This window comes from Peromyscus maniculatus, chromosome 8, assembly GCF_049852395.1.
Source record: "Peromyscus maniculatus bairdii isolate BWxNUB_F1_BW_parent chromosome 8, HU_Pman_BW_mat_3.1, whole genome shotgun sequence".
Taxonomy (NCBI): Eukaryota; Metazoa; Chordata; class Mammalia; order Rodentia; family Cricetidae; genus Peromyscus; species Peromyscus maniculatus.
The window spans coordinates 50,660,471-50,687,965 of NC_134859.1; the positions used below are offsets into that span (position 1 = coordinate 50,660,471).

At 43.1% G+C, this 27,495-nt stretch overlaps 1 protein-coding gene across 2 annotated transcripts in view; it reads right to left on the reverse strand.

Annotated features, from left to right (window-relative positions):
* Positions 1 to 27,495, reverse strand: part of Dnah9 (dynein axonemal heavy chain 9) — a 356,165-nt gene that overhangs the window by 258,957 nt on the left and 69,713 nt on the right. The window contains exons 18-24 of one of the 2 annotated variants that reach the window (XM_006973518.4): positions 21,062 to 21,284; positions 19,803 to 19,969; positions 9,908 to 10,778; positions 6,115 to 6,245; positions 5,344 to 5,470; positions 2,392 to 2,544; positions 1,091 to 1,216 (exon numbers count right to left, since the gene is read on the reverse strand). In XM_006973518.4, the coding sequence (XP_006973580.1) occupies positions 1,091 to 1,216; positions 2,392 to 2,544; positions 5,344 to 5,470; positions 6,115 to 6,245; positions 9,908 to 10,778; positions 19,803 to 19,969; positions 21,062 to 21,284 (1,798 nt within the window). The remainder of the gene's footprint in view (positions 1 to 1,090; positions 1,217 to 2,391; positions 2,545 to 5,343; positions 5,471 to 6,114; positions 6,246 to 9,907; positions 10,779 to 19,802; positions 19,970 to 21,061; positions 21,285 to 27,495) is intronic. The other variant, XM_076542621.1, reaches the window with a different exon arrangement.

Consider the following 27,495-nt stretch of genomic DNA (forward strand, 5'->3'; position numbering starts at 1 on the left):
CATTCTTCAGCCACCAACAGCTTGTTTTTCATTTCATGATGACTGTAGCCTGGACCTTCCTTTGAAGAAGACTCTGTTCCTTTTCTTTTTTGGCTCCTCCTACCTGTTTTGGCCCTTGGTAATGCTCAGGGATCTGTGCCATATCCTTTCCTCATACCATCAAATTCCCATAGACACTCTAATTTAATTATATAAGTTCAACTACAACTATTTGTCTGCAACTCTCAGAGAAACCAACCCTAGCACCTACCCTATCACCAGAGGGCAATAAGAGTTGTACACTGAAGCCAGAGTCATTGAAAGTCTTCATTCATCTTTTTAATTGAGACCTTCCTGAGAAACATGGGCAGAATTCAGGTAAAATTTGGGATCAAGACAGTCTTCCTAATGTGGCCCATGAGAACTGGCTTCCAGGTTCCCAGATGGATTCTATCAGCTGCTTCCTTCTTCCTCCTCTTTTAGCCTTGCTGCAGCCATATCTAGCTCTTCTCCATTCCTCAGGGACTTTGTGCTTGCTTTGGCTTCTGAACTTTTGCCTATGCTCTTCCCTACATGGGGTGCTATTTCCCTCCATTATTTAGCTCCCTAACGCCTGCTTCAAATCTTGGCTTAACTAGATCCTCAGAAACATAGTCTCAGACCTTACTAGCAAGTTATATATGGCCAGGGAGCCCTGAGCCTACCCAGTGATCACCTTAGGCACATTTACAAGTGACTGGGTTCTACAGGAGGCTGTGAACTCCCATAGGATAGGTTGCCTCATCTCATCTCCTGTCGGTCTTCCCCTCTCACAGTCAGCAAAGAGCTGGCACATACAGTGTAAGGGGACTCCAAGACTTTAAATGTTCACAACTTCTTCCTACAGTCAATGATACAGATCCATAACCCAACTTTTCCAAAGCAATGACTGAACTTAAGTCATGGCTGTCAATGCTTCTGCTTGGTCTTCTGGCCCTCACCATGGACTAGGATTCAAGCTCTTTCTATTGTGAAGCACCAGGGCTCTTCAATCTCAGAAGGCCCACACAGGCTGCTGGAGGAGAAAGACAGATGAGGACAGTGGCCCAGGAAGGTCCAACTGGAAAAGTACCTGAGCTGGGTAATCAAACAGCCACTGTTCCCTGGGCTTCTCCTCGTAGGCGGTTACTCCTTCTGTCATCTCATGCCTCACAGTGGCTTTCATGTGACGAAGCACATGGTTCAACCATATCTCCACCTGGAAGGAGAGCTCTGGGTCAGACACCACAAGACTGAGAAAGTTTGATCAATACTGTTTTCTTTCACCCAGCCTGAGGGAGTGAAGACAATGGAGCTCCAGCATTGTGTACTGACCAGATGCCGGAAGGCAAGGGCAGACCTTTTTGCATTTATAATCTGGGATGTGATGAGTGGGAGCTAGGCTAATGTGCTAATGTGGAACCCAGAAAAAAAAATGACAACAGGTGAAGGGGTGGTAGAATGCTAATTAGAGCTTATACAAAGAACCCCAAATCTGGACTGGGGCAGATTTAATCAAGCTGATTCTCACAGGCTTGTCTACACAGCACAGAGATGTTAGTTCGGTTTGTGTTTCTCAGCTGAATGCTTTGTGGTCTTGGTCTGTTAAAAGAACATATTCTGAATTTAAAACTCAAGGTTGTCAGCCACCCCCATGTAACAACAAGAGGACTTTGGATTATTTTCTGATAAGAGAATTTCTCGCCAAGCATATGTGGGAATGGTAGAAATTTCTGAAAGACCATCTTGTTCAGGCCTTATTCTGCATGGGAATCGAGCCCCTGGGGGCAATGCTTGGTTATGTTGCTGTGAATAATGGGTGGGGCAGGACTTTACTTCAGTGGTGCTGGAGGACAGGGTGGGGTGTAAGAAAAGAATTGTCCTATGATTCATTTGCTTGCAGTTGGCTGTGGGAGGACTGGAGGTGTAGTAGGACTTGCTAGGGCAGAGGTATATAGGCAGCTCTCCAAGGAGAAGAACTATGGGAGGAAATGACTGTGGGGTATACTTGCAAAGGCAGGAGACATCTCAGAAAAGGATATTTCTTCTGAAGGAAGGTGTCTGAGTTCCAGATTCCCCTGTGGGGTGCTTCAGGGGTTGCCATCTTAATATTCTCTGGGCTGCCAATCACCTTACAATCCCCTCACAGCCGACTGCAGTAACTGTTTATGTGCAATTTTTTTCTCCCAGCACTGGTCTCTACTGAATGAGGAAATATAAATTTGGACATATGTTTTCCTCAGAGAGAGGAAGGCACCAGAGGCAGCTCCAGTGTGGACCCCAGGCAAGGAAAGCTGCTCCTTCAGGTCTCAAGCTCTGGCCTGAGAGAACCTGACTTTCACTGAATTTGGTTCGGATGGGAAGGGATGGGGGAGGTGTGAGGAGGACTGTCACCTGCCCACTGCAGTCACAGGGCTCACTGAAGGCCACATATTCCTCTTCTTTGCTGTACATGCCAAGGCTTGTCTTGGTTGGGTTCTTACTGGCATCTAACTGGAACTGCATTTTGGCCATGTTGTCAAAGAGCTTGGAAAGGTGACGTTGGACCTGAGAAAGGAAACCATGGCAAAGGATTCAAGAGGATGCACAGGGGGCTGATCAGAGTTGTCTACAGCCTGCCAGGGAACGACTCTTGCATAAGAGAGGAGGGTGAATGCCATGCCTGTGGAGGGAAAGGTACAGCAATCATGGAGTTGTGAAGACAGGAGCCATGTGAAGTGGATAGATATGACTAAAGGAATAAAAAGATCGGTGGGAACAGTGCCACCACTGTCATTCCGCCATTGGAGCCAGTGTCCTCTCCTGCAACCAAACAGGAATGAGAGCAAGTAAGAACGCGGATGAGTTTCAGGTTTAAAAAAGAGAAATAACTATCCCTTGGTTTTGCTTCCATTTCAACCAAAGAAAGACAAGCTCTGTAGACCACAAGATGAAAGATGGGTTGGTAGAGAACCTAAGGGCGCAAACTCAAAGTCAATTCACAACGGTGTTAGCAGCACTCACGGGTTCAGCTGACACAAAGAACTAAGTGCAGTGAACAAGGCCTGGAGAACGCCAAGGAAACGGACCAAGTGCTACGTCTACTCAAAGAGAAGAGGGGCCTGTAGCCAAAGGCAACCGGCCTCAGTGTGCAGATGTGTGATGAAGCCAGCGGGGGCAGAGCAGATCAATGGAATAGGAATCTTCTAAAACAGAGTGGGAGAAAACTGTCAAGAAGACAGAAGCCATGGTTTCCAGGACAGGGAAGACCCCAAATGTCACAGAAAAATAACAAAATAAAGCAAATACATAAGCAAAGACTATTTTAAGCATTATTAATACAAATTTTGATTTCTACAAACATAAAGGTGAAATTACTGTCATGATGACTAATAATCAGTCTATTCAGTCACTCACACAGAAGTGGGGTTAGAAAACATCTTTACTGTGCTTCATTCCCTAGGGTGGGGTGGATTATTTAAAGATTTACCAGAACCTAATGAGAAGTAAATTGAAAGAAATACTTAAGACTGAGTACCGTGGGTACCAAAGGCATAGAATGAATGGAGGTGATCTGACCCCTTCTACACACGGAATTAGTACAACTCTAAACAAAATGCTGATATGATATGTAGTTCAACTCCACTGTGCCTGGGCCACTTGGGAAATGATTCAGTCGACAGGATAAAAACAGAAGGACCACAGATGCAAAGGTGATGTCTTTTTAATACTTGATTCTTCTTAACAAGCAGAGTCAGACCTGCTGGAGCTGCTTTTTGGCTCTGTTGGAGAAGCGCTCATCCATGGCTCGTGGTGATGCCAAGGGGACAGTTCCTGTGCAGTGAAGCATTGCAGTGCTAACAAGGCTGCTTGTGTTTACTCTTTCAGCCAGAATTCTCCAGGAATATCTCTAGATCTAGAAGACAGGTCTCCAAAACACAAGGTTACCTAATGCCACTTCACTTGATTGGAAAATAATAGGTATCTAATGGCCAGACTATGATATATCAGCATATAGCATGATGCAAGTGTTGAAATAGAGAGCTCGGATTAATATGAAATGATTTCTAAGGTACAAAACTAAAGAAGAAGAAGGAGGAGGAGGATAAGAAGGAGGAGGAGAATGAAAAGAAGAAGGCGCAAAACCAATACCACATGCCTGCAATCTCAGTAGCGCAGAGGCAGGAGGATCACCAGTTTAAGGTCAGCTTGGGTTACACAGAAGACTCTGCTGCCTTCATAAAGACAAAATTGAAGCAGGTACTGCAGACTGCTGCCTTTTGTGTGAGAAAGAAGTGGTGAGGAGGGACCATATCTGACTGGATACAATGTGCACCTGCCTATTTGTACAGAGATGAACACAGGAAAGATAAATCAGGATCTAATGAAACTGCCTATCTATGGGCAGTAGGGAGGGTAGTGATGGTGGGAGATAAACAGAGAAAAAAGGGACACTCTCAGAGATACATATCTTTTGACATGGTTTGGCTCTTGGAATCAAATTAGTGTTCTACATATTAAAAAATAAAAATAAACAGTGTAGATGATTAAAAAAAAAACCCTAACTCAGAAAAAAACAAACAAATCCCTTCATACTTCAAATAAATGACCAAGTCACACAGAAGGGAGGAAAGGAATTCAGCCAAGTGACTTGTCAGTCAGTCTAGTGTTTGGGTCTGGTTTGACACTTCAACACATCTATATACCAAATATGATCAGGCCAGGATGATTGGTACATCTATCATATCAAACAATTGGTTCTTTCTTATGTTGGGATTATTGAAATTCTATTAGCTTTCTTGACTTATGCAAACTGTGGTATACTATAGTTATCTTACTGTTTTATAAAAGTTTACAAGTTATCCATCATGCCACATCCACTACCCATCACGCACTAGCCACCCCCTTCACCCCTCTGGTAAACACTGCCCTTCTCTCTACTTCTGTGGGATCAACTTCAGCTTCCACATGTGGCATTTGTCTTTCTGTGACTGACTTATCTCATGTCACATCATATCCTCCAGCTCCATGCATGCCATCCTGCCAGTGACAGAATATCACACTTCTTTATATAGCTGTCACTGTGGACCACAATTGGCTAGATGTCTCTTGAGAATCAGATCAAAGGTATTCCTGATAAAGGCTTAACTTTATGCTCTTTCGCCACTCTGCTTCTGTTTCAGATGCTGGGAAAGGGGGTGGTGTGTGTGTGTGTGTGTGTGTGTGTGTGTGTGTGTGTGTGTGTAGAAAGGGAGCAGAGATACCTAAGGCAACATGGGTCTGAAATGCTTGTCTCTTCTCTGAGAGTAGGCTCCTGTTGGGTGTGCCCCATCCCTTTGGATGGTTTTAAATCTGCCACTGGCTTACCTGCTGTGGGGCTGTGCCATTGGAAAGGATGTCTAGCAGGTCAGAGGAGGATAGGAAGTAAAACCGAGGGAAGGCAAGCCTCTTGGTGTCTAGGTACTCTGCTAGGGCTTTCTCACACAGGCACAACCTGAAGGCACAGAACACAGGTTCTCCTAATTTAGTATAATTAGTATAACTTGGCCCCAAGTTACACACACATTACCTAAACACAAACACAGCCAGCCCTCAGTGTCTGTGAACTCCTCATCTGAGGGTCCAACCACCTATGGATTGATATTTAGGACAAATTTTTACATGTTTTGAACACACACAAACATTTTTCATCATTAATCCCTAAATAATACAACATAACCATTTACAAAGCATTTGTATTGAGTTAGGTATTGTAGCTAAGCTAGAGGGGATGCATAAGCCATGGGAGGGTTACAAAGGTTATGTGCAACATTATTTTGCATGAGGAACTTGCAGCTGCAGACTTCTGTATATCTGCAGTTGTCTTAGAAGCAATTCTGAGTAGAAACTGATGGATGACTGTATTTGCAATATGTAGAATATTTTCAGATTTCAGAATAATGAATTCCTAGGAATATTTGCAAATAGACATATCTGTTTACATCTGCATCAAACCTCCTAATGACACCACACCCTATATTACCCAAAACTCATGGGGAAAGCAAGGGCCAAGCATGCTGTCATTGGCATTTAATAAAGGTCAGAGACAGAGAAGGGAAGTTTGCACCCTCCCCACAGGAGGCTGGTAAGCCAACTCACCTGCTCTGAATATCCTCCAGTTTGTCATAGAGACCTGGCTTATTCGTGGCTTCCACCACATTCGGGGTTTTCTGAGCATCATCTGCCAGCTTTCTGAAGTCAGAGTCAATGCCTTCAAATCTCTTAGAGTCCTACAGATGAAACAAACAGAAAGTAATAATCAATATTTCTCTCAGATTGGCCCTTGCAGTCATTTGAGGGCAAAAGTCAGTCTAATCCCAAGAAGAGACTTGGGCAAGGAAGAGCAGCATTTGGACATCATCTTGGAATCCTTTTTCTTTTGTTTACGCAGGTGATCTGCTGAGCAATGTTTTCTGTATTAGAAGCTAAAGTATTTAAAAGACAATTTTAAATGATTTAATTCATATAAAAAATACAGGAGCCAGGCTGTGGTGGTGCACGCCTTTAATCCCAGCACTTGGGAGGCAGAGCTAGGCTGATCTCTGTGAGTTCGAGGCCAGCCTGGTCTACAGAGCGAGATGCAGGACAGGCACCAAAACTACACAGAGAAACCCTGTCTCTAAAAAAAACCAAAAAACAAACAAACAAATAAATGAATAAAATAAAATAAAATAAATTTAAAGTACAGGAGACTTTAGGAAGGAAGAAGAAAGGTAAATACAGATGGAGGGTAAAATGCCAGTAAGCATGTTTCAAAGAGTCATAAGAAATAATAATTTAACTATCTACTCATAAATACCTACAATACATACAAATCTCTGTGTAAATACACATACACAGTTTAAGTGAAAAATTGCCATATGAGCTGACAATGCTCTTCCCAGAATCCATAGACTATCTAACAAAACCCCCAATACCAGGCATGAGAAGCCCTCTTTTGAGTAGTCAGGATTGTCCAAGAAACTCCAAAAACATTACAGTCATTGTTGATGCCCTTTTGCCCCCTCCCCACCAGAGGCAGAAGATAAATCCTTATTGCTAAAAACACCATGAACTTCAGACACAGGGCACTTAGGTGAATCTGGCCTGAAAGTTTCCTCCTGGAGGACTAGCCTTCGTGATAAGAGAAGGTGCCACATAAGTTCCCAAAGGAGAACAACAATCCTACCCAGTGATGACACCTCTGAGCCACAACAGCAACCAGCATGGTACCATAGCCTAAGGGTGCAGTACTGCCAGGAATACCTTGGCAGTAACCAACAGGTCCCTAATTGGACTGGAGACCCATTCAACAAGAAGGAAACCGTGTGAGGTAGATACTAGAACCTAGTCAGCTACTCAGGGCTGGTAAAGTCATGGATCTCAGAGGAGAACCTACAACCACCACGTTACTAAACCAACATAATCCATCACTTCATTCTGAATAATTATCCTTATACCACTGATAAGTGTAGTCTTTACCTCTCATCAAGGAAACTTTTCTTTGCAACAGATGGTGACCATTATAGAAAGTCACAACTGATCAAATGCAAATTTGTGGAGCCCAGGCCCAGTGGGTACATCATCAGCACAAATCCTGTACCTACAGCTCTGGGATTATTGTGAAAGATGGGGTGAAAAGAACCAGAGGAACGGGAGGTTTGCTCTGAGGCTTCAAAATAGAAATTAAAATGTAATAATAATAAACCTATCAGTTTAGCACAATACTATGTTTTTAATCTAAAAATAATTTACAAAAACAATCCCAAACAACTACAATAAAAAACGGGAATAGTATCCTTCTGCTTTCCTTTCCATCTTCCAATTTCTGTACTGAGTGAGTTAACAGAACTCATCAGTGTTCCCACATCTGCTTCTGCATCTGAATTACTTTGGCCTTACAGGCCATGCAGCATCCTAGAAAGCTCATGTGTGCTCATGCTAGAGCAAAAGTCAAAATGTCAAATGACACACGTGATCACTAAGGCAGTGTTGACCCTGTAGACCCCTAATGAAGTCTCAGAGACTTCCTACTCTTACTCCAACTGTGCAATAAATGATTCCTAAGTCAAGGAGACAGTAGATTGAATGTTTTTTTTCTAGCTCTATGAAAATATTTGTATGAGCGAAGTTTTTTTCTCAAATGTACTGCTATGCTGTCAAATGTATTTAATGCCATCATTCTCACTGTGCTGCTAAAATGATGAAGAAACTAATAAGATTTTAGCCTAAATGTGGCACCTGGTGAGAACATATGGTGTTATTATAAACAGTAATCATGATGTTATATGCTGCATGCATTGTTTTCATGGACTTTCCAGAGTGGGTGCCAGTGCCTGTCCTAATTTACATATGAGGACATCAAGGTTTGAAGACATTAGGTAAATAACTTGCCCAACATGGGAGAATAAGAAGCCTAGGGCTGCTACCCTACTCTCTGTAACCAACACCCTTCACCCAAGTTGATCAAAAGACAAGAGACGTGGGTAAAACACTTTATAACCCCCTCTCAATGAGGTGTTTTGCTTTGACTGAAAACGAAATGGCATCAAGGTGACAGAAGTATATTCATACCTGGCATGAATGTTCAAATGAAAAGAGCCAATCAGAAAACTGTAATTACTCTGGGAGCAATCATGTAAGAACTAACTGTCTACATGCACAAAAGTTGGGAAATAGGCATAATGGATGAAAATAGTTACTAGTTAGAGTGTAATGAGACTGAACTCTTTCCTGTTATGCTCTTAATAGGAAGGAAATGCAGCCATTTACATGCTGTCTGCACAAACCTGCAGCGCTATCCAGGGACCAAATCCTTTCCTGTTTTTCATAAGAGGTTCTTAAACATCCCCTTAAAGTCCTCCCCGGAGTCTCCACCTATGTCCTCACCCCTTCTAATTAAGCCTATTCTTCTTCAATCGCTGGTATTTATGATAAATAAAGTCTGGTGCTGGCCTCATTACAACTGCCATACAGAACTGTTCCCTGATACTTGCTGTTGCGAATGTCAACCATTAAGCCACCGTATTGCACTGGCATGCTTGTGCCGGATGTGCTGGAGAACTGCAATGTTGGGTGACATGTGCTTTAAGTTCTTAACAAGGCCTGGACAACTGGTGACATTTCATAATCAAGCTAATTTGTCAGCAAAGAACTGGCTGTACTGAATGGATACAGAAGAAGTCTAGGGCAAAAAAGAAGAAATTAGAGTCCACTGAGATAGGGTTGGTTAATGTCATATTAATTAGGGCTAATGAGAAGGGGCCAGCATTGGGGAAGGTGATAATGGGAGCTTATATTTTAGGGAAATCTGCTGTTAGTCTTCAGAAGAAAACTGGTATCTGATATGCTAGTACTGATTAAAGGTTAGCAGCATGGCTCCCTGCCTGGGGAGAATGACCTTGAACTTGCCTGGCAACAAGACTTAGTTTATTTGAGTATGTGTGATATAAGACCTATGAAGTGGCCCTTACGGAGCTATTCCCAAGCCACAGCAGCTGGAATCTTCTATTTCTTTTCTCACAAGTAGTTGAAAAAAAAAAGTAAATCACTCCTTTCTGTATGTAGAGGCAAACTGGTTGCAAACATGTTTGCTTGTTTTTCTTTTCTTTTTTTTTTTTTTTTTTTTTTTTTTTGAGACAGGGTTTCTCTGTGTAGTTTTGGTGCCTTTCCTGGATCTCACTCTGTAGACCAGGCAGGCCTTGAACTCATAGAGATCTGTCTGTCTCTGCCTCCCAAGTGCTGGGATTAAAGGTGTGTGCCACCAAACATGTTACCACTTTTTTGTGGCAAGTCAGTGCATGTAGGAGGTACCCTGAGGTGCAGAGAAGGAACCTTAACACTGTAGGGGTGGGGTGGTCTTCCTTTCACCTGGACCAGAAACTAGGTAGCATAGGATTCCCTGAGCAGTTACCTGTGGTAGCTGAGACCGGATGTCTTCAGAGCCAATGAATATGCTCTCCAGGTGAGACCAGGTCCTCTGAACCTCAAACCAGATAGAGATGACTGAGTCAGCCGTGGACAGCTTCTTCTGCCAACTTGACACTTCTTCCAGGAAGAAGGCAATGTGCTTGGACATCATCAGGTTCTGAAGTTGCACTTGGTTGTCCTCCAGAACCTCGATGAGATCCTCGTCTGACTGCAGCAAGGGTATGTGTGTTCGTATGTGGGGCTCATACTGGAATTCCATGCTGGCCCAGGTGGTTTGCAGTTCCTTTAAGGTCTTTTCCATACCCATCTCTTTCACAGCTCTGTCCACAATGCCCCGGACCTCATCCTCAAAGTGGTGAAGCTGGAGCTGCAGGAGGTGAGCTAGGGTGGTGTCCTGATCCATGGTGAAACTCACACCCGTGGCCTGCATCAGCTGCCTCCAGTGCCGCTCCCGGATGGCAGGATTCTGCAGCTCGGCTACGGCCCTCAGGGAGGTCAGAGTATTCAACACTGTACTTTCCAGGCCTGTAAATGCATCCCAGGCTCTGAGCTCCTTATCTAGGTTCCGGATGTGCCGGGTGAATTGCTTGCACCCTGAGTCCATGGCTTCCACACTGATATTCCTCCAGCTGGTGGCCTCCCAGGCATGGATACTGGAGGTCACCATTCTAATGGTGTCCCAGAGCTCCTTTAGCTGGCAGACCTCCTTCCTGCACTGCCTCAACTGTTTATAGTCAGGAACATTGACCTCAAACAAATCCGCTGACTTTGAGATGGTGGCCATGGTGGATTCCATGTGCTGGATCTCTGTGTGCCAGACATCCAGCATTTGATATGGGCTGACACTATCAAACCTAGAAAGCACAACATATTCTCTTGGTAAGTATAACACACAGGGTTCAACTAGAACCACTAAGGTAGAATCTGCTGAAATGTTTAGTATCTCAGGGAAGAGGAAAAGCTTCTAACACAGCATCTCATCCTGGATGAATGGGGGTGGGGGTGACCACTAGATGGAAGAGCTATTCAAGAACATCAGAGAAGATTCAGAGTGTGGTGACACATGACTCTAATCCTCACATTTGGAAGATGGAGGTAGGAAGATCTTGGGCTTGACATCAGTGTGGACTCTACAGTGAGACCCTGTCTCAAAAGACACAACAATCATAAAAGAGCAATGTCATGCTTAGACCTTTTACCAAATCCAAGAAGATAAAAATAGACCTGTCATCTTGTACATCTCCAAACTCATCCATGGGGCTCCCATTAGACTGCTCTGCCTTTGTCACTCGTGAGGCCAGTGCTCTCAGCCTTGGCTGCATGTTAGGACTTTCTGGAAGCTGCAAGTTTTCTATGCACAAACATCTCCCAGGTCCCTTAACAGTGTCCTAGTTAGGGTTACTACTGTTATAATGAAACACCATGACCAAAATCAACTTGGGGAGGAAAGGGTTTATTTGGCTTACACTTCCACAACATAGTCCGTCACTGAAGGAAACCAAGACTGGAACTCAAGCAGGGCCAGAACCTGGAGACAGGAGCTGATGCAGAGGCCATGGATATTGCTCACTGGCTTGTTCCTCCTGGCTTGCTAAGTCTGCTTTCTAATAGAACCCAGAAGCAAAAACCCAGGGATGGCACCACTCACAATGGGTTGCGCTCTCCCCCATCAATTATTAATTAATAAAATGCTCTACAGGCTTGCTTACAGCCTGATCTTCTGGAACATTTTCTCACTTAAGGCTCACTCCTTTCTGATGATGATAGCTTGTGTCAAGTTGACATTAATCCAGATGGCACAAATGAACCCTTGTCAACTTGACACATAAACACATCACGGTTAGGCCACGAGCTTCCCTTTATTGTTGAGCCCCAAGATCACACATTAATAAAGGCACTGTAATAGAAAACATTTTACAAACTTAAAAAGTCCCACAACCTGACAAATTCAAATACTTTAAAAGTTCTCTTTAAAAATATTCAGTCTTGTTGGGTGGTGGTGGCATACGCCTTTAATTCCAGCATTCAGGAGGGAGAGGTAGAAGGATCTCTGTGAGTTCGAAGTCAGCCTGGTCTACCAAGGGAATTTCAGGACAACCAGGGCTGTTACACAGAGAAATGCTGTCTCAAACAAACAAACAAACAAACAACCCTAAAAACAGTCTTTTTTATAGAGTCTCTGTAAAACTCTAAAATATTCTTTTTAAACATTCTAAGTCTCCCAACTGTGGGCTCTAGTAACATAAAAAAAAATACTTTCTTACTTCAAAAGGGAGGTCACAATCATATCAAAGCAAAACCAGTATCCAGTGTCTGGAATCCACCACAATCTTTTGGGCTTTTCCAAGAGGTTGGGTCATTTCTCTGGCTCTGCCCTCTGCAGTACATACAACTTGTCTTCTAGGCTCTGGCTGGCTCCATGCCACGGTTGCTGCTGTTCTTGGTAGTTGTCCCACGGTCCTGGCGTCTCCAAAATGCTGAGGTCTGTTGTTTTTATCAAAAATCTCAGTCCTTTGATTCTACCAATAGACTCAGGAGCCAGATGCTGGGGTGAAAGCCTGCTAGCTCAGAAAGGCAGAGAAAGCACCCAGCTGATCTTCCTCATCTGCTGTCATTTCAGAATCCTCTCCTCCCGCCTACTGTCTCAAATTCTCTCAAACTCAATGTTCTTCCCTTCTGCTTCCTGTGTGTCTCATTATCTGTCTTGACTCCCCCTTACTCTCTATGGTTTTTCTTAATAATCTTATATTCACCTCCTATTAACTGGTTGCTTGCTTGGCCTCTTGACATAGGATTGATTCCACCCAATCCTGTCCACAATATTCAAGCAGAAAGCTCCCAGATCAAAGGCATTCACCCGGGCCAAGCCACACTCTGGTAACATATTGTGTACCCTAATAAACTTGCCTAGGTTCAGAAGACAGAGCCAGACAGCCACTAGCTTAAACATAGAGGTCAGGCAATGGTGGCACACACCTTTAATCCCTGCACTTGAGAGACCTTATGTCTTTGCTTGGGAACCACACATGCCTTTAATACCAGGATGTAACATGGCAGGACACAGAAAGGTATATAAGGTGTGAGGAAATAACTCACTCTCTTTAGGCTGAGGACTTCTTAGAGGTAAGAACTAGTAGGTAAGGCTGGCTGTTCTATTTCTCTGATCTTTTAGCTTTCACCCTGAAAGCTGGTTCTGTTCATTTGCTTGTTTGTTTGTTTATTTATTTTATTTATTTATTTTTATTAAAAAGACTATCTAAGATTGGAACACCACCACACCACAACTAGAAACAGGATTTTCCAGTAAAGAACACAATCTCAGGGTTCACAGTGTGGTCAGAGATCCTGCAGCAGAGGTCTTCTCCTGCAACGGGGCTGCCAACTGCCTCTGAGGCTGCACCTTCACCAATGGCCTCTCCTGACCTCTCACAGTGCCAAGCCTCAGTTGCTCTCCATGACCCCTTCATGCCTTCAAAACCAGTACTGTGTGGTTGATCCTACAGTACCAATGTCAGAGGCCAGTGTGAGGTACAACCTTGGCCACCTCTGGACCACGACTTCTATGTGCTGACCTTGAGGAAACACTTTCCAGCAGATTTCACCTCAGTGATGCTGGTCTCTTCTTAATCACAGCTGATTCTTCAGCCCTGGCTGAGCAGCATCCATTCCTCTATCAAAGCATTGGTTTTACTTTAGTGTCTCTGTTCTCTTGTCCCTTTTTGTCCAGTGCTGAAATCACACACCTTGGTGGAGATGGTTCCTGATTCTTGAGTATATACTTGAGGTATACTTCAGGGCATGGTCCTTCCTCAAAAGAAGAGCCTCATGTGTAAGGGAGCTTACATGGCAGTCTCATAGTCAAGGGCATGGCTGACCCAAGTTTTAAGGGGCCTCTGTTTTTCCTTCTCTCACCATCCATTATCTTTCATCTCCATGCCCAGGCTTTCTCTTTCTGTGTGTTTAGAGAGGTAGACATTTGGGATCCTATGACTTAATAGAGATGAACACATTCTTCCAAACTCTGGATAGGGCCTCATAGGCTCCTCGAAGAAATGATGAATGGATACAAGAGACTAGAGAAATGGCTATTTCCATCTTTCTGCTATGTATGAATGTTTGCTGACAGGATATGGGGAGGTGGAAAAGAGGAAGAGGATGACATGTGGACTCCCTTTCATGGACTGTTCCTTCTTTCAGTTGTCTCTGAAAATATCTGCCATCACAAACGGAAAGAAATCCTAATTAAAGCCATTCACCTGAACTGCTTGCTCTCCCCACCAATCATGCAATGCAGTAACAGTCATGCACACCATTGCATTAGTGCCAGGTTAGCTTGGATACATGTTCTGCTGCTGTCCACCTGCCCTTTATGAATCGATTTTGGCTTGTGAGCTATGGCTACCAAGACACATGGCTGAATACCATGCACAAGTCAGGGCTAGCCTTCAGCACAGAATATTGGGGTGATTTTCAGAGTAGGAACAACCTTCTCTCTAGGTTTTTCCTCCCTCCCCTACAATGAGCAGTAGATAAAGGACTCAACGGAAGAAACAGAATTGTCTTTATGACAAGTGTTTCAGCAAGAAAGATCACCAAGGCACAAAGGATTCTTCTGCTTGTTTTTTTCTTTTCTTTTTTCCCCCTTTTTGCTTGAAGAGATGAACTGTTGGTGTGTGGGGGCTCCACTTTCCCTCTAGTCTACAGTAAAGTTAGAATGTGACATTGACTACTTGCTGTTAGAACAAGATCTACAAAATTCAGACAAACTAAAAAAGCCCACATCCTATTTAATTCATCGTGGTGCACAATTCAGGAAGAAGCTACCAGGCAAGATGTGAGTGAGGGGTATTTGAAGTGCACAGAAGGTAATAATATGTGTATTTCCCCCCCATCACATAAACATGCAGAAATTGACAATGGTTTCTTAAATGTGTTCTTGGTATAATTTGTTTATTGTTTAAATTTGTGGAAGACCTTTTCCTAAGTCTGATGTTCATGCATGAACGCCAATTTTGAGTAAGTTTGGAGGCAATCTCTACACATGAGAGCCGGTAGCAACTTCAAACATTTAGAATAAAATAGGCATGATGCACATGCCTGTAATCTCACCACTCAGGAGGCTGAGACAGGAGGAACCTAAAGTCCAGCCTGTACTATATAATGAGACTCTGTCTCAAAAACATTCCTTTATGGCAACTTGTTGAGATATTCATAAACTTCATGCATGCGCTAACAATGAAGCATTTTCCCAAATCAGGGAAAGAAGGGAGTTTAAGGACAAGTAGGCCACAAAGGGGAAGGGCACACCGGGTCTTTGAAAGGGAAATAAAGGTGCAACAAGTATCTTAAACTGAAGGAGAAATGTCTGCGTGAATAAAACTACAATTAAGTAATGGAAATACGTTGCTCAAACATGAGCCCATGGAGAGAGGAGAAAGAGCCCCTTCTGACTCTTGGGAAGCTAGTCACCAGGGAATGCCCACTGTAGCACTACTTCTATGTGGAGAATGACATGCACCCACACCGTACCCTACAGCACACAAAACTCGAGGTGCCCACCCTGAACTGTGATCCCTAGTTTTGCACACTCCATGCTAGTCCATTTCAGCGCCAATATCCACCTATTTGTCCAAGCTAGAAGATGGAGAAGCATCCTATACTCTCTTCCCTCAATTCACATCGATTCTCCTCTTCCTCAAATCCACAGTCTTGGCCTGTGCTTCAGTTCAGGCCTTACCACTCTGATTCATGACTGTTATAACCTCTCGGTTGAGACCTTGTCTTCAGTCTGTCCCACTCCATGAGAAATTAGGAGTTATACACAGACAAATTTCCAATATTCAATACCTTAATGTATGTCTTTTATCCTTTGGTGGCACAAAAGCAATTCTAATTTAGTAGCACTGTAATTTGGAATGTGAGTTTCATGTTCCTTTTGGGCTAGCAATAGGCTTATGGTTCAGTCCTCCTTCATGATGCCAGAAAGTAGGTGCCAGAAACCAGGCATGTGATCATGAGAGACACAACTGACCTTCTGTGTCCTACTGTGTTGCTAGCTGTGGTGTTTGGTAGGTCAGATACATTGAATATGGTCAGAACAAAGCCTATTGTACATCTGAAATGCTGTGCTTCCATATTCCAACTTCTCAGTCATGGTCACCTGGTCCTCTATGTCTACCCTCATGTCCCAGGTCCTGCATCTCACCTGTACTCACTCTGTGTCTTACTCTCTACCCTCATGTCCCAGGTCCTGCATCTCACCTGTACTCACTCCATGTCTTATACTTTCAGCCATTGTGCTTTTTGGTCCATGTTTACTTTTTATAGAACATCCTTGCTTTCCACTTTGATTATTAATTTCAAATGGAACTTACTTGCCATTGGCTGAATCGCTACGTTTCTCAAGATGTGTGAGCAGTTTCAGCTAAAGATGGTACCAAGAAGGTGTCTTATTATTAATTTTTGAAATTATCCCTAAGACCAGCTGTTGATGTCAGAGGATGTGTATTTCTAAAATTTTCTAGTACCCTTTTAATTCGTAGCTAACTCCACTGCTGAGGCCAAGCCCATCTACTCTACAGAATCTTAAATCATACTAATGAGTCAGGTTAACTAGTAAGTCAGGCAAGACAAACCAATGACATATCTTTATGTTAGGATCTTGCTATATCCCTGATACTAATTGATGATGAATATGGCTCTTTTCTGCAGCTTTGAAAGTGACAACAGCTACTTTGCAAGCAGGACCCAAGGCTCCTCTTTCCCTCATGCTCCTGCATCGGGCCATTAGGAAAACATGTTCTTTTCCATTGCTGTTGTGCACAGTGTCTAGTGGAGGGCATCTTCGGGAAGGTTTTGCCAGCTGTTCACAGAATCTGGTGGTTGGTTGACAGCCCTGAGAGGCCCCCATGAGTTGGAGCTCATAGGATAGACTGTCTAGGCTGTGAACATCCTTGGATTACCTTGGCCTTGAAGAAGGTAGGAAGATTACTTATCACAGCACCATTCTTTAAGGTCAGGAAACCAGTGCTCAAGGTCAAAGACTGAGCAAGAGAATGACAGAGCATGGAACATTCCTTTTGGTAGAATCTGTCACGGTTTTTAAAAGCAGGAGAGGGTCCTTGAATTTGAATATGACAGTTTAGTCAATTATTATGAAGAGTGGGAACTCAACTAAGAAATATGCTGAGCTGTCTTAGAGTTCAGAACTACAGGAAGAAGGAGCATTTGACTTGGGCACGGAGAGGGAATCTCAATTTCAGAAGCCCAACTTTGCACAGCACCTGTCAGATGGCAAGGGCCTAATGAGACACTCATTTTCTTCTTCCTTCTCAAAGACAAGGACATGAGAAGCTGAGCAGAGGCAGCTTCGGGGACAGAAACTTACATTGTCAGAGAATGCAGCAGGGTCTGCCGCATCTATAAACGATCTATAAATGATCAAAATGTAAAGGGACAAGTGCTCATTTGACTACAAATTTTACACAGGCACACACACCAAAGTAAGGAACAAAACAAACAACACATGAACTGATGCCTGCTAAGGTTCCCTTTAGCAAGAGTCCCGCAATTCTGGATGAGAAATACATCAAAATTTCGGCAACATTTGTTTTCTCAGACTGTTGTGAGAACTCTTTTCGAAGAATTCTCCTCTGAAGATTTTTCTGCATGGGAAATTAACAGATGTGAACCTAGAAAGCCCAACTAAGAGTAACAGCATCATGGCAGCCACCGGGAAGGAGCACGAAGAAGGAAAAATGATCATATAGAAAGAAAATAAAATAGCCCACCGGCTGATCAATACACACATGCTACACACATGAGCGGTGGCTACCATGGTGCTGATGGACCTACAAAAGGACACCATAGTTGGTTCCTGGCCAGCAGTCACTCTTGGGAGATATTTCTCAAAGCACCCATGGGATTCACTAGAAGAATTTTAACTAGACAGTTGACACAACGGCTTGTTTATGGCTGCCATTGACATGGTTGTGATGGACTCTGAGCCTCTTGAAAAGAAGCCTCTCTCATTTGTGCTGCCCCGTCACGATCTGATTCAACTTAAAACTTCCACTGTATACCCAAAGGAGGACCCAAAAGATACTGCTTGAGTTCTGAAAGAATGGTCCCCCAGTGTGTTCCACAAATGTTCTTAGCAACAGACATTTCTTTGGAAAAAAAGGTATGCCTCCCTAAAGTAACTGTAAAGTGTAGTCATTTGAAATTCTAGGTCCCTATATTTTTGCTTCAAAGAAAACCAGTTACTATCCTTCAGGTTAGTGGTTCTTAAACTTGGCTGCACAGGAATCATTGTGGTGGGGGCGGGGAGTGGGGGAGAGGCTCACTTGATACTGATGCATGGATCTTGCCCCTGAAGGCCTAATTTAGTGTAAATTCAGGACAGGCTAGAGAGTGCAGGCTTTCAAAGCTACTCTTGGTGATTATATGACAGCATCCTGCTATAGAGGTACAAGCTTTACATGTTCATATTGTACATGGTTTAGACTCCTATTCTTGCTTGTCTCTTAGCTGCTTAGTGTCTTGTGTTTTGTAGATGCAGTGGCCATGCTTAGAAGGTGGCAGCTACTGAGGGTGGATTATAGGGGTACAGAGATAGACTAACCAAGGAAGGAAGCACGTGAGGGTTCTTTACCCAGAAGGCTGAATGTAGGCATCATGGCATATGTCTGGATGATATGATTCAAAACAGCTGGAGGAGAGGGTGTCAAATTTTTTCATCATAAAGAAACGAACAATGTTTGAGATGAAGGATAGCCTCAATATTCCAAATTGATCTTTATACAGAGTATAAAGGGGCCCAAGCACTATACTGTGTTTCAGAAGATGTGCAATTACTACCTGTCAACTAAAATTGATTTAAAAAAAAGATTAGGCTTAGACATGAGACTTTCAGTGCTCAAAGTGGAACAGTGGCCCACCGGGACAGCTGGACACCAACACACCAGGCACAGCAGTTTTAGCAATTATCTTGTTAATTCCAGTAACAACCTATGAAGTGACTACTATTATCATCCGGGGCATAAAGATGTTAAACAACTTGATGTGATACAGACACGAGTATCAAACCTGGAGAAGATTCTCAGTTCTTCTGTGTGCTTTCTCCATCCGGAGATTTCTTAGTCTGCAGCCACAGCAAGACATTCAGCCTTGGAAAATAGATCATAGTGCAGGGGCTGGGGCTGGGGGGTTCCCTAGCTATTCAGACATGGCTTTGCCTCTATGGTGAGACCTGGGTGCTAAGAAGTGCTTGGGAAGCTGATGCCCTATAGACCTGATCCCAGGAGTACACTTTGGGACACACATGAATGGTGCTATCTTTCCTGAGGGTGATCTCTTTATGCAAGACCTGTGATTGTCAACAGAGAAGTACCACAGGACTACCAAGTGCAGAGAAATGTCCTCAGACACTAACCTTTGCTAAAATCTTAAATTACTAAAATGCTTTCCAACATTATTTAAACATTCTAGTAGCCAGTTTGAAAAATGTGTATGAGGACACACGAATGTGATATGTGTCTGTGTGTTTTCTAGCAACCACTTTTCAAGCCCCTGCAAAGAACAGAAGTCTGAGAATTCAGAATTTTAACTTCAGAATCCTAATCATTTTACCATAGTTCCTTGATGAGCCCCTACATTTCCCTCATTAACCCAGGGGCACAAGAAGCTTCTAAATATTTCTTGAAGGGAGGGTAACTGTCCAGCCTTTTTCATTCAGACAAGTCTGACTTAATTCTGTCCACCCTAAGACTGCACTGTAATCAAAGGACCTACACGGAGGGAAGGCTGGCAACAAGCCTTTGTCTGCTACGAGAGCCAAAGCAGAAACTCATGAGGAAGATCATCACCCCGGTCCACACCTGAAGGGGGCTTCCTTGCGGAACCTCTCCTGGAATTGCTGTTGCTGGGTATCAAAGGCCGTGCACCGCTGGCGGAGGAGGGCCACTTCATTTGCCTGCAGTGGGACCACCTGCTGCCTCGCAGTAATGGCCACCTTCTTCACGTTCTTCCACTTCTCGGGAAGTTCCTGTAAAGAAGAAGACCCGGGAGTGTTCACACCCCTGATGCTCTCCCCTCTCCTATAGCCAGAGACTGCACCCCATCTCTCTGCTTCCATCCCTGGGATGTACTGGGGCCATTTTTAACTGTACATCAACTCCACTCTTCCTCAACTTACCTCTCTGGTTGTCTTCTCTCTTCACAGTCACGTGCTTTTGACTCAGCACTGCCCTTCACCCCTTCACCTTCTGACCTGGTCACCTTTGCCCTTTTCTATAGTCCTCAAGGGTATTTGGTTATTTTCTTGAGTTCCTGCTTCTTCTCTCAAACCTTCTTACATCACTAAGATCTGCTTGTTTCCCCCAAATCAAACGCTTGGCTCAACCTTTTATCAGAGAGTGGGAACAGGGCAAGGAAGATATCTTAGATTATTTTTTTTATCAAATTGGTACAAGCCAGTATGATTTGAGAAGAGAGAACATCAACTAAGAAAATGCCCCCTAACACTGGCTTATTGGCAAGTCTGTGGGACATTTTCTTGATTAATTATGGACATGGAATGGTCCCCTGTATGCTGTGCTGACCCTGGGCAAATGATACTGTATGGTACCAAAAAATAAAAAATAAAAACCCCAAAACAAACAAACAAATAAAAAAAACCCCAAACAAACAAAAAAGAAGGCCTAGCAAGTCAGGGAGCAAGCCAGTAAGCAGCATGCCTCTATGGTCTCTGCTTTAGTTCCTGCCTCTAGTTCCTGCCTTGAGTTCCTGCCCTGACTTCCCTCAGTGATAGAGTGTGACCTGAGACTTATAAGATGAAATAAACCCAAGTCTGGACTGCATAGTAAAACCCAATTTCAAAAAAAGTTGACTTATCTTTAAATATGGGGTAAAATCTGTATCCCTATGAGTTCTGCCATGATAATTTTCAGTATTCAATGATTTCCCCAAAATGCTAGACATTACTTATGTGTTACACACTGTAGTTCTAAGACACGGACCTTAGGTCTTGCACTCATCCCCAAGAAATGTTCATTTACTTCGACTCCATCTACCACTCCATTGTAAAACGCCAAGACTTTCCTTCTGTGTCTTCCAAGGAAGAGTCTGATGCACTGACCTCCAGTTGCTTAAACACAGCTTCCGGTAGCTCTTGTTCGTAGGACTTCAGCAGTTCAATCGTTTGCTTCAGGGGCTCAAAGGTGTCATCAGTGCTGCTCTGTCGTTCTTTAAGGGTGACAAGGTGCCCCATGATCTCAACCAATCCTTGGGAATCTCCTTTCTCCACTTTCTTGAGCAAACCCCTCTCTGTGCTCTTTATGAATATGTCAAGGTCAGCCAGGCTGAATGAACACAAAGTACAGGGCCAATCTCCTTGCACCCCTCGAAAGGAAGGATACTGACATCTTTAACAGAAGCGATTGTGGGAGAAAGCTCACCATGGGCCTGGTACTTCAAGGGACTAGCCTTGTGATTAATGTGGCTTTCTTCACCAGTGTTCAGGTTGTGACACATGAGGGAAGCCCTGGCCCCTCAGGAGATGGGACATGTGAATAGAATATGTGCTCCTAGGTAGGATCTTGGATCAGGAAAAGGATGTGAGTGGGGTAACTTATGCTAGGTCATGTTAGGTCTATGGATTAGTTACTGCTTCTACAATAATAACTCATGGTATTTGATCATTTACTGTGGCTAGACAAGATGTTATCATTTGGAAGGGCAGGTAATCATAAACAAAAACTCTTTATGCTGTTTTTGTAACTTTTGTTAAGTCTGAAATACTTTTAAATAAATAAATTTTTGAAGGCAAAAATGAGGGCTGAGCACAGTGGTGCATACCTTTAATTCTAATACTCAAGAGACAGAGGCAGATAGATGGGCCTCTGTGAGTTCGAAGTCAGCCTGGTCTATATAGTTAGAGCCAGGATAGCCAGGGCCAAATAGAGAAACTCTTTCTCAGTTATTAGACAGATCAGTAAGACCAAGACATTTAACATCTCAAGTCCTCGGTTTCCTTTACCTAGAAGATTGGAAGACTCTCCTCTCACTCACTGTTATGACAGTTAAGTGATATGCATCTGTAATTCAGCAAGTGTTCAGTGAGCATCCATCAGGAGCCCCACCCAGTTTCCAGGGGCTGAGAGGAGAATGATGGAGAAGATGAGCAAAGTCCCTGCACTTATGAAGCTTGCATAAAAGCAAGACAAGGAAGTGGGAAGCAAACGGATGACACACGCTGTTCAGCTTCTCACAGAGATGCAAAGGCACTGGAGGAAAGTCAGGATCAAGGAATGGAGGAGACTCAAGCCAAAACTTGGTGTGATGGGAGGTCAGCAAAGGCCATCCTATGAAAGGGCACGTTGATCAGAAGAGTGAATGGTTAATGGAGCGTGCCACAGAAAGGCACGAGACATGGGAACCCCAGGGGCAAAAAAGACATGAGTAAAGGCAGTAGGGGTTGGTTACATTTTGTGGGCTTAACGAAGGCAAAGCCAAGGTGGCAGAGGCACAAGAAGAGAGAGAAGCGTGGAAGAGGAAAGTGTGGTTAACAGAGCCCTTACTAACCTTAGTAAGCTCAGGTTCTCATCTAGATGAAAGAATTCTGAAGACAATGCATGGTTTGATTCATGCTTGCAGACAGCTCTGCAGGTGGAGAATAGACATTGGCTGGAGGTCTGCTGCAGGGAATGGTGCCTTGGGGATGGGGGCACAAGAAAGGAAGCCAAGGGGAGTATCTGGGGGAGGTTAGCATTGTCCATCTGACAGACAGTGCTGTGCTTGACCTGGAGGGTACACAAAAGAAGTGATCAGATTCAGGGTAATTCTGCACAGGGTACAGGACCAGTCAAAGGGCTGAATGAGGGATATAAGGGGATGAGAAAAATTCCTAGTGGCCTCTAGCAGTGAGACAAATAATAACACCATTTATAGATGTGAGGAAAAACTGGGTAAGGTTGTTATATTGTGGGAAATGGGAGAGGAATTTGTCTTGAACATTTAACAGACTCTAGACACCTAAGGGAGATATCAACCAGGTGTGATGGTTAGTATTGATTAGCAGCTTGATAGGGTCTAGAGTCACCAGAGACAAGCCTGTGGGCATGTCAGTGAGAAAGTTTCTAGGTTGATTACCTGAAGAATGAAGACACACTGTCTTAGTTAGGGTTTTTTGTTGCTATGAAGAGACACCATGACCACAGCCACTATTACAAGGAAGACATTTAATTGGGCTAGTCTTGCTTATAGTTTCAGAGTGTCAACACATTATCATCAAGGCGGGGAGCACGGCAGAATGCAAGCAGATGTAGAAATAGCTGAAAGTCCTATATTTTGCAGGCAACAGGAAGTCAACTGTGACACTGGGTAGTATCTTGAGCATATATCAGACTTCAAAGCCCACCTCCACAGTGACACACTTCCTCCAACAAGACCATACCTACTCCAACAAGGCCATACCTCTTAATGATGCCACTCCCTTTGGGGACCATTTTCCTTTGAACTACCTCACCTACCTTAAAAGTAGGCAGCACCATTGCAGGAGCTGGAGTCCTGGACTGAATAAAAGGAGAGTACTGACTGAGCACCAGCATTCACCCGTCTCTCTCTATTTCCTGGCTGTAGATGCAATGTGACCAGCTGCCTCGCAGCTACCACACCTTCTCAAAATGTAAACCCAAACAAACCCCTTCTAGTAGCTTCTTGTCCACTATGTGGTCATAGCAATGAGAAAAGTAACTCATACAGGCTGTTATATAGAATCTTGGATTTCTGAGGGATGAGGCTTAAAATGTAAAACTAGCAGTTATTAGCACTTAGTTTCTTTGTGTTATTTTGGCACAAGGATTCAACATGTAGCTTCTGTGGACTTGGAGTTTATTATTATCGTGCTTCAGTTTCCCAAATGATAAGATGACAGGTATGTGTCCCTATGCCTGGCATATAAGTATTTTAAACCAATCAATTAATTCAATAAGTTGGATGAAATCCAGGGACTCCCACATGCTAAGCAAGTTTTCTACAACTGAGCTACACCACCAATTACAGACCTCTTTGAAGCATTAGAAATGGCCAAAACAGTGGAGATAGTCAAAGAAGGAAGACTGGGATGGAGGCTTCAGGAATTCCAAGTACTTAGAGACATCAGGGAGATGCTGAACCCAGCAAAAGGCACCAGGAAGACATAGCCAGTGAGGTGAGAGGAAAACAAGAGGAGGAAGCAACCCTGAAGGTCTGAGGGCCTTGGGAGAGGGGGGAGACTCACCGCTGACAAACAGAAGAGAGACTAAGAGCGGAATGACCACAGACAATCTGAGGATTTCTGATGGCTTTGACAAAAGCAATCTCAGTGAAATGGTGCAGTGAAGCCCAGAGGGAGAGCAAGTCAGAGAATCATGGGCTTTTCTTTCTCATTCAGGCAACATGATGATACAAATACCTTCTTGATGGAAAAACTTAAGGAGATTTTCAAATCACTTGACAGAGAAGTCAGGGTTGATACCTTGGACCTGTAGTCTCAGTGTTCAGGAGGTAGAGGTGGGAGGATCTCTGCTAATTTAAGGCTAGCCTGGGCTGCAGAGTGAGTGCAGGTCAGCCTGGGCTGCAGAGTGGGTTCAGGTCAGCCTGGGCTGCAGAGGGAGAACCTTTCTCTCTACAGATATGTTTTCTCCTGGAATAAGTGACTGAAGTGTGAATTAAAACTGAAGGCGTCAGACTGATCTATGATTGACTTGAGATCTGTTCATCTCATCTGTGGTACAACAAGAAAAGCATGGATGATGTGCAGATACGGAGAAGGTGAAGCCCTTCTCTAAGCATGATTAGAGCTCCAGAATGGAACAAAGAGTGAGCAAAAAGTGAGATTTGAGGAGAGCCTGGCTAAGAATTTTCTTGAATTTCTGAAAGTCAGTAGACAATATTAAGAAAGACCCCCCTAAAAATAATAATCATCTGGAATAAATATAAAGAAATGCCCATAGATGTTTCAATATGAACTTCAGGTTATCAGAAGGACAAGAGTAAGCGGGGAGGGGGAAGAGGGACAATTATACTAACAGCTACCAATTAGTAGCAAAAACATAATAGAATCCAGGACACCGTGGAATAATATTTCAACAATCAAAGAAAATTTGACTTTCTAAAATTTTTTTCACATTATTATTTAAATAACAAGAGCAAAATAAGTACACTCAGATGAAGCACACAGTACCATCACTAGACCCCTCTAAAGGAATTGCTAATAGATGTACCTGAGTCTGTGATGCGTATGGGTCTGTAAATAAAGAGCAGGAAGTGAAGTCTAGGGATGCGGCTTAGTACTGTAGCACTTGCTGGATCTACAAACCTGGTAAGATCTCCAGCACTACAGAAAAAAAAAACTGTGCAATACTTCAATTAAATCTAATGTGAGGGAGTTAAATGAATATTAGAAAAATGATCCAAATGACATATTTTGGTGAATGAATAATAGAATGAATGCGTGTGTGTGTGTGTGTGTGTGTGTGTGTGTGTGTGTGTGTGTGTAGTGTAATGTAGTGTGCATGGTATGTGTGTGGGTATGGAACACAGGGAATTGTACATGCTAAGCAAGTACTCTAACCTCAGGTTCTATTTCCTGCTTTCTGCACTGGTTTGGAGAAAAGTGACCATACAGGTGTATTTATTTACCTAGCAGTGCTAGTTAAACAATCTTCAGAGCTGCATAATAGTACAGCATGTAAGCTGGAAGAGGAGAAAAATGGAATTTAGAAATGGAAAATTAAATGTTCAACCCAAAAGCAAGGAAGAAAGGATTATAAAAATAAGGCAAATAATACCCAATAAAATGCTAGACTTAAACTGAAACACAGCCCAGTGAGTAGAGTGAACAAAGCCCGCTATTAAAGGTGAGCATGCTAAAAGCAGTTTAAACATTCAGTTATGTTGATCATAAAACTTTCTCCTAATGTAATTGTGTGGGGAGGTTGAAAGCCAAAGGATAATGAGATACACCAGGCAAATGGTACTCAGAGGGAAGTCGCTTTAGCTGTGGTGGGTAATGTCCAACAAAGCAGACTTAACTATAACAGACAGAGCCAGGGTGAAGGAGGTCTCTGGCGTCCAGTTAAAGGTTTGGTTTACAGGAAGACAGATCAAGTGCTGTAGACCCTTACAATATGGGACAAAGTGAGAGTGCAGATAGCCTCAAGACAAAAGACTTGAGCAGAGTAAACTCAGCAATCCGGAATTAAGCAGAATAAAAAGGCAAGCAGGATACAGCAGATTTCACTGAAACAGTTAACAAGCTTGAGCAAATAGCAGGGGCATAGAAGACCATGCCCATTACAGGACATACTCTCCTCACCTGTGCACACACCAGTAAGAAAAACTGGCTGTGGCTCATATGACAGTCATCAGCATGCTCCAGAAGCTTGCCATTATATAAATCACAAAGCAACCCAGAAGTAAATCACAGAGCAATTGGGACAAATATCATTAAGATGAATGTTAAATATGCTTAGAACTAGATTGTTATGAAAATATTACATAGTAAAGGCAGGAATGTAGGTAAATCTCCACAGAGAAGGGAAAGTATGATTTAAAATGCTAGCATTCAAAAAGGCAGTGAACTCAAAATAAATGAAGCATTCATCTTAAGTCAGCAAAAAAAAAAATATAAAATAAACCCAAAGGAAACAATACTTCTATGACATAATAAATTGCTGAAATAAAAGTCAAATTACAACAACAGAATTGATGAATGTATGAGGTAGTTCTTTGTAAGGCTAATCAGGAAAGGAGCTAACGAGAGCAATAAAAAATCAATAGAAATGAAAAGGCCTGGAATAGATGAAACAAGATGAAGTTATACATTTCATGACAGTAATCTAATGACTAATGTGTGTTGGATACATTTATAGAAAGTATGACTTAGTAATGACAAGAAAATCGTCCTATCTTTATAACCATTAAAGAAACTGTAGTTTAAAATCTTCACGCAGAGAAAATTACAAGCCCCACTGCCTTTACAAACGATTTACATCAAACTTCCAAGACCAAAGGATCCCAATATCACACAGCTCTCCCAGGGAATAAGCAAGCAGAATTGCACCCTAGCTTGTTTCACGAAGCTGGCAAATTCTCAAAACTAAAATCTGACAAAGATGCTATGAAGAAGGCAAGTAAGAGGCCAATGTTGGTCACAATACAGGAAGCAACGCTAAAGGAAGGATTTGCAGACACGTTCAACCCATGGATAGAGTGGAAACTGTGACACTTCTGGATGGGTTGATCCCAGCAACACTAGGTTGATTTGATATTAGAATTCAAAACAATAATGTTCAAGACTGAATATTTTGAGGGAATAAACAGAATTATCATGGTATACTTAAAAAAGTACTTGAAAAATTATGCTTGCACTTAAGCTAAATACTCTTAACAAATTAGAAAAAGGAGAGGATCTCTTAGTCAGAAAGATTCACACGCCCTCGCGCGCGCACGCGCGCGTGTGCACACACACACACACACACACACACAAATCATACTCCACACATCACACTGCATGCTCTTACATATCCA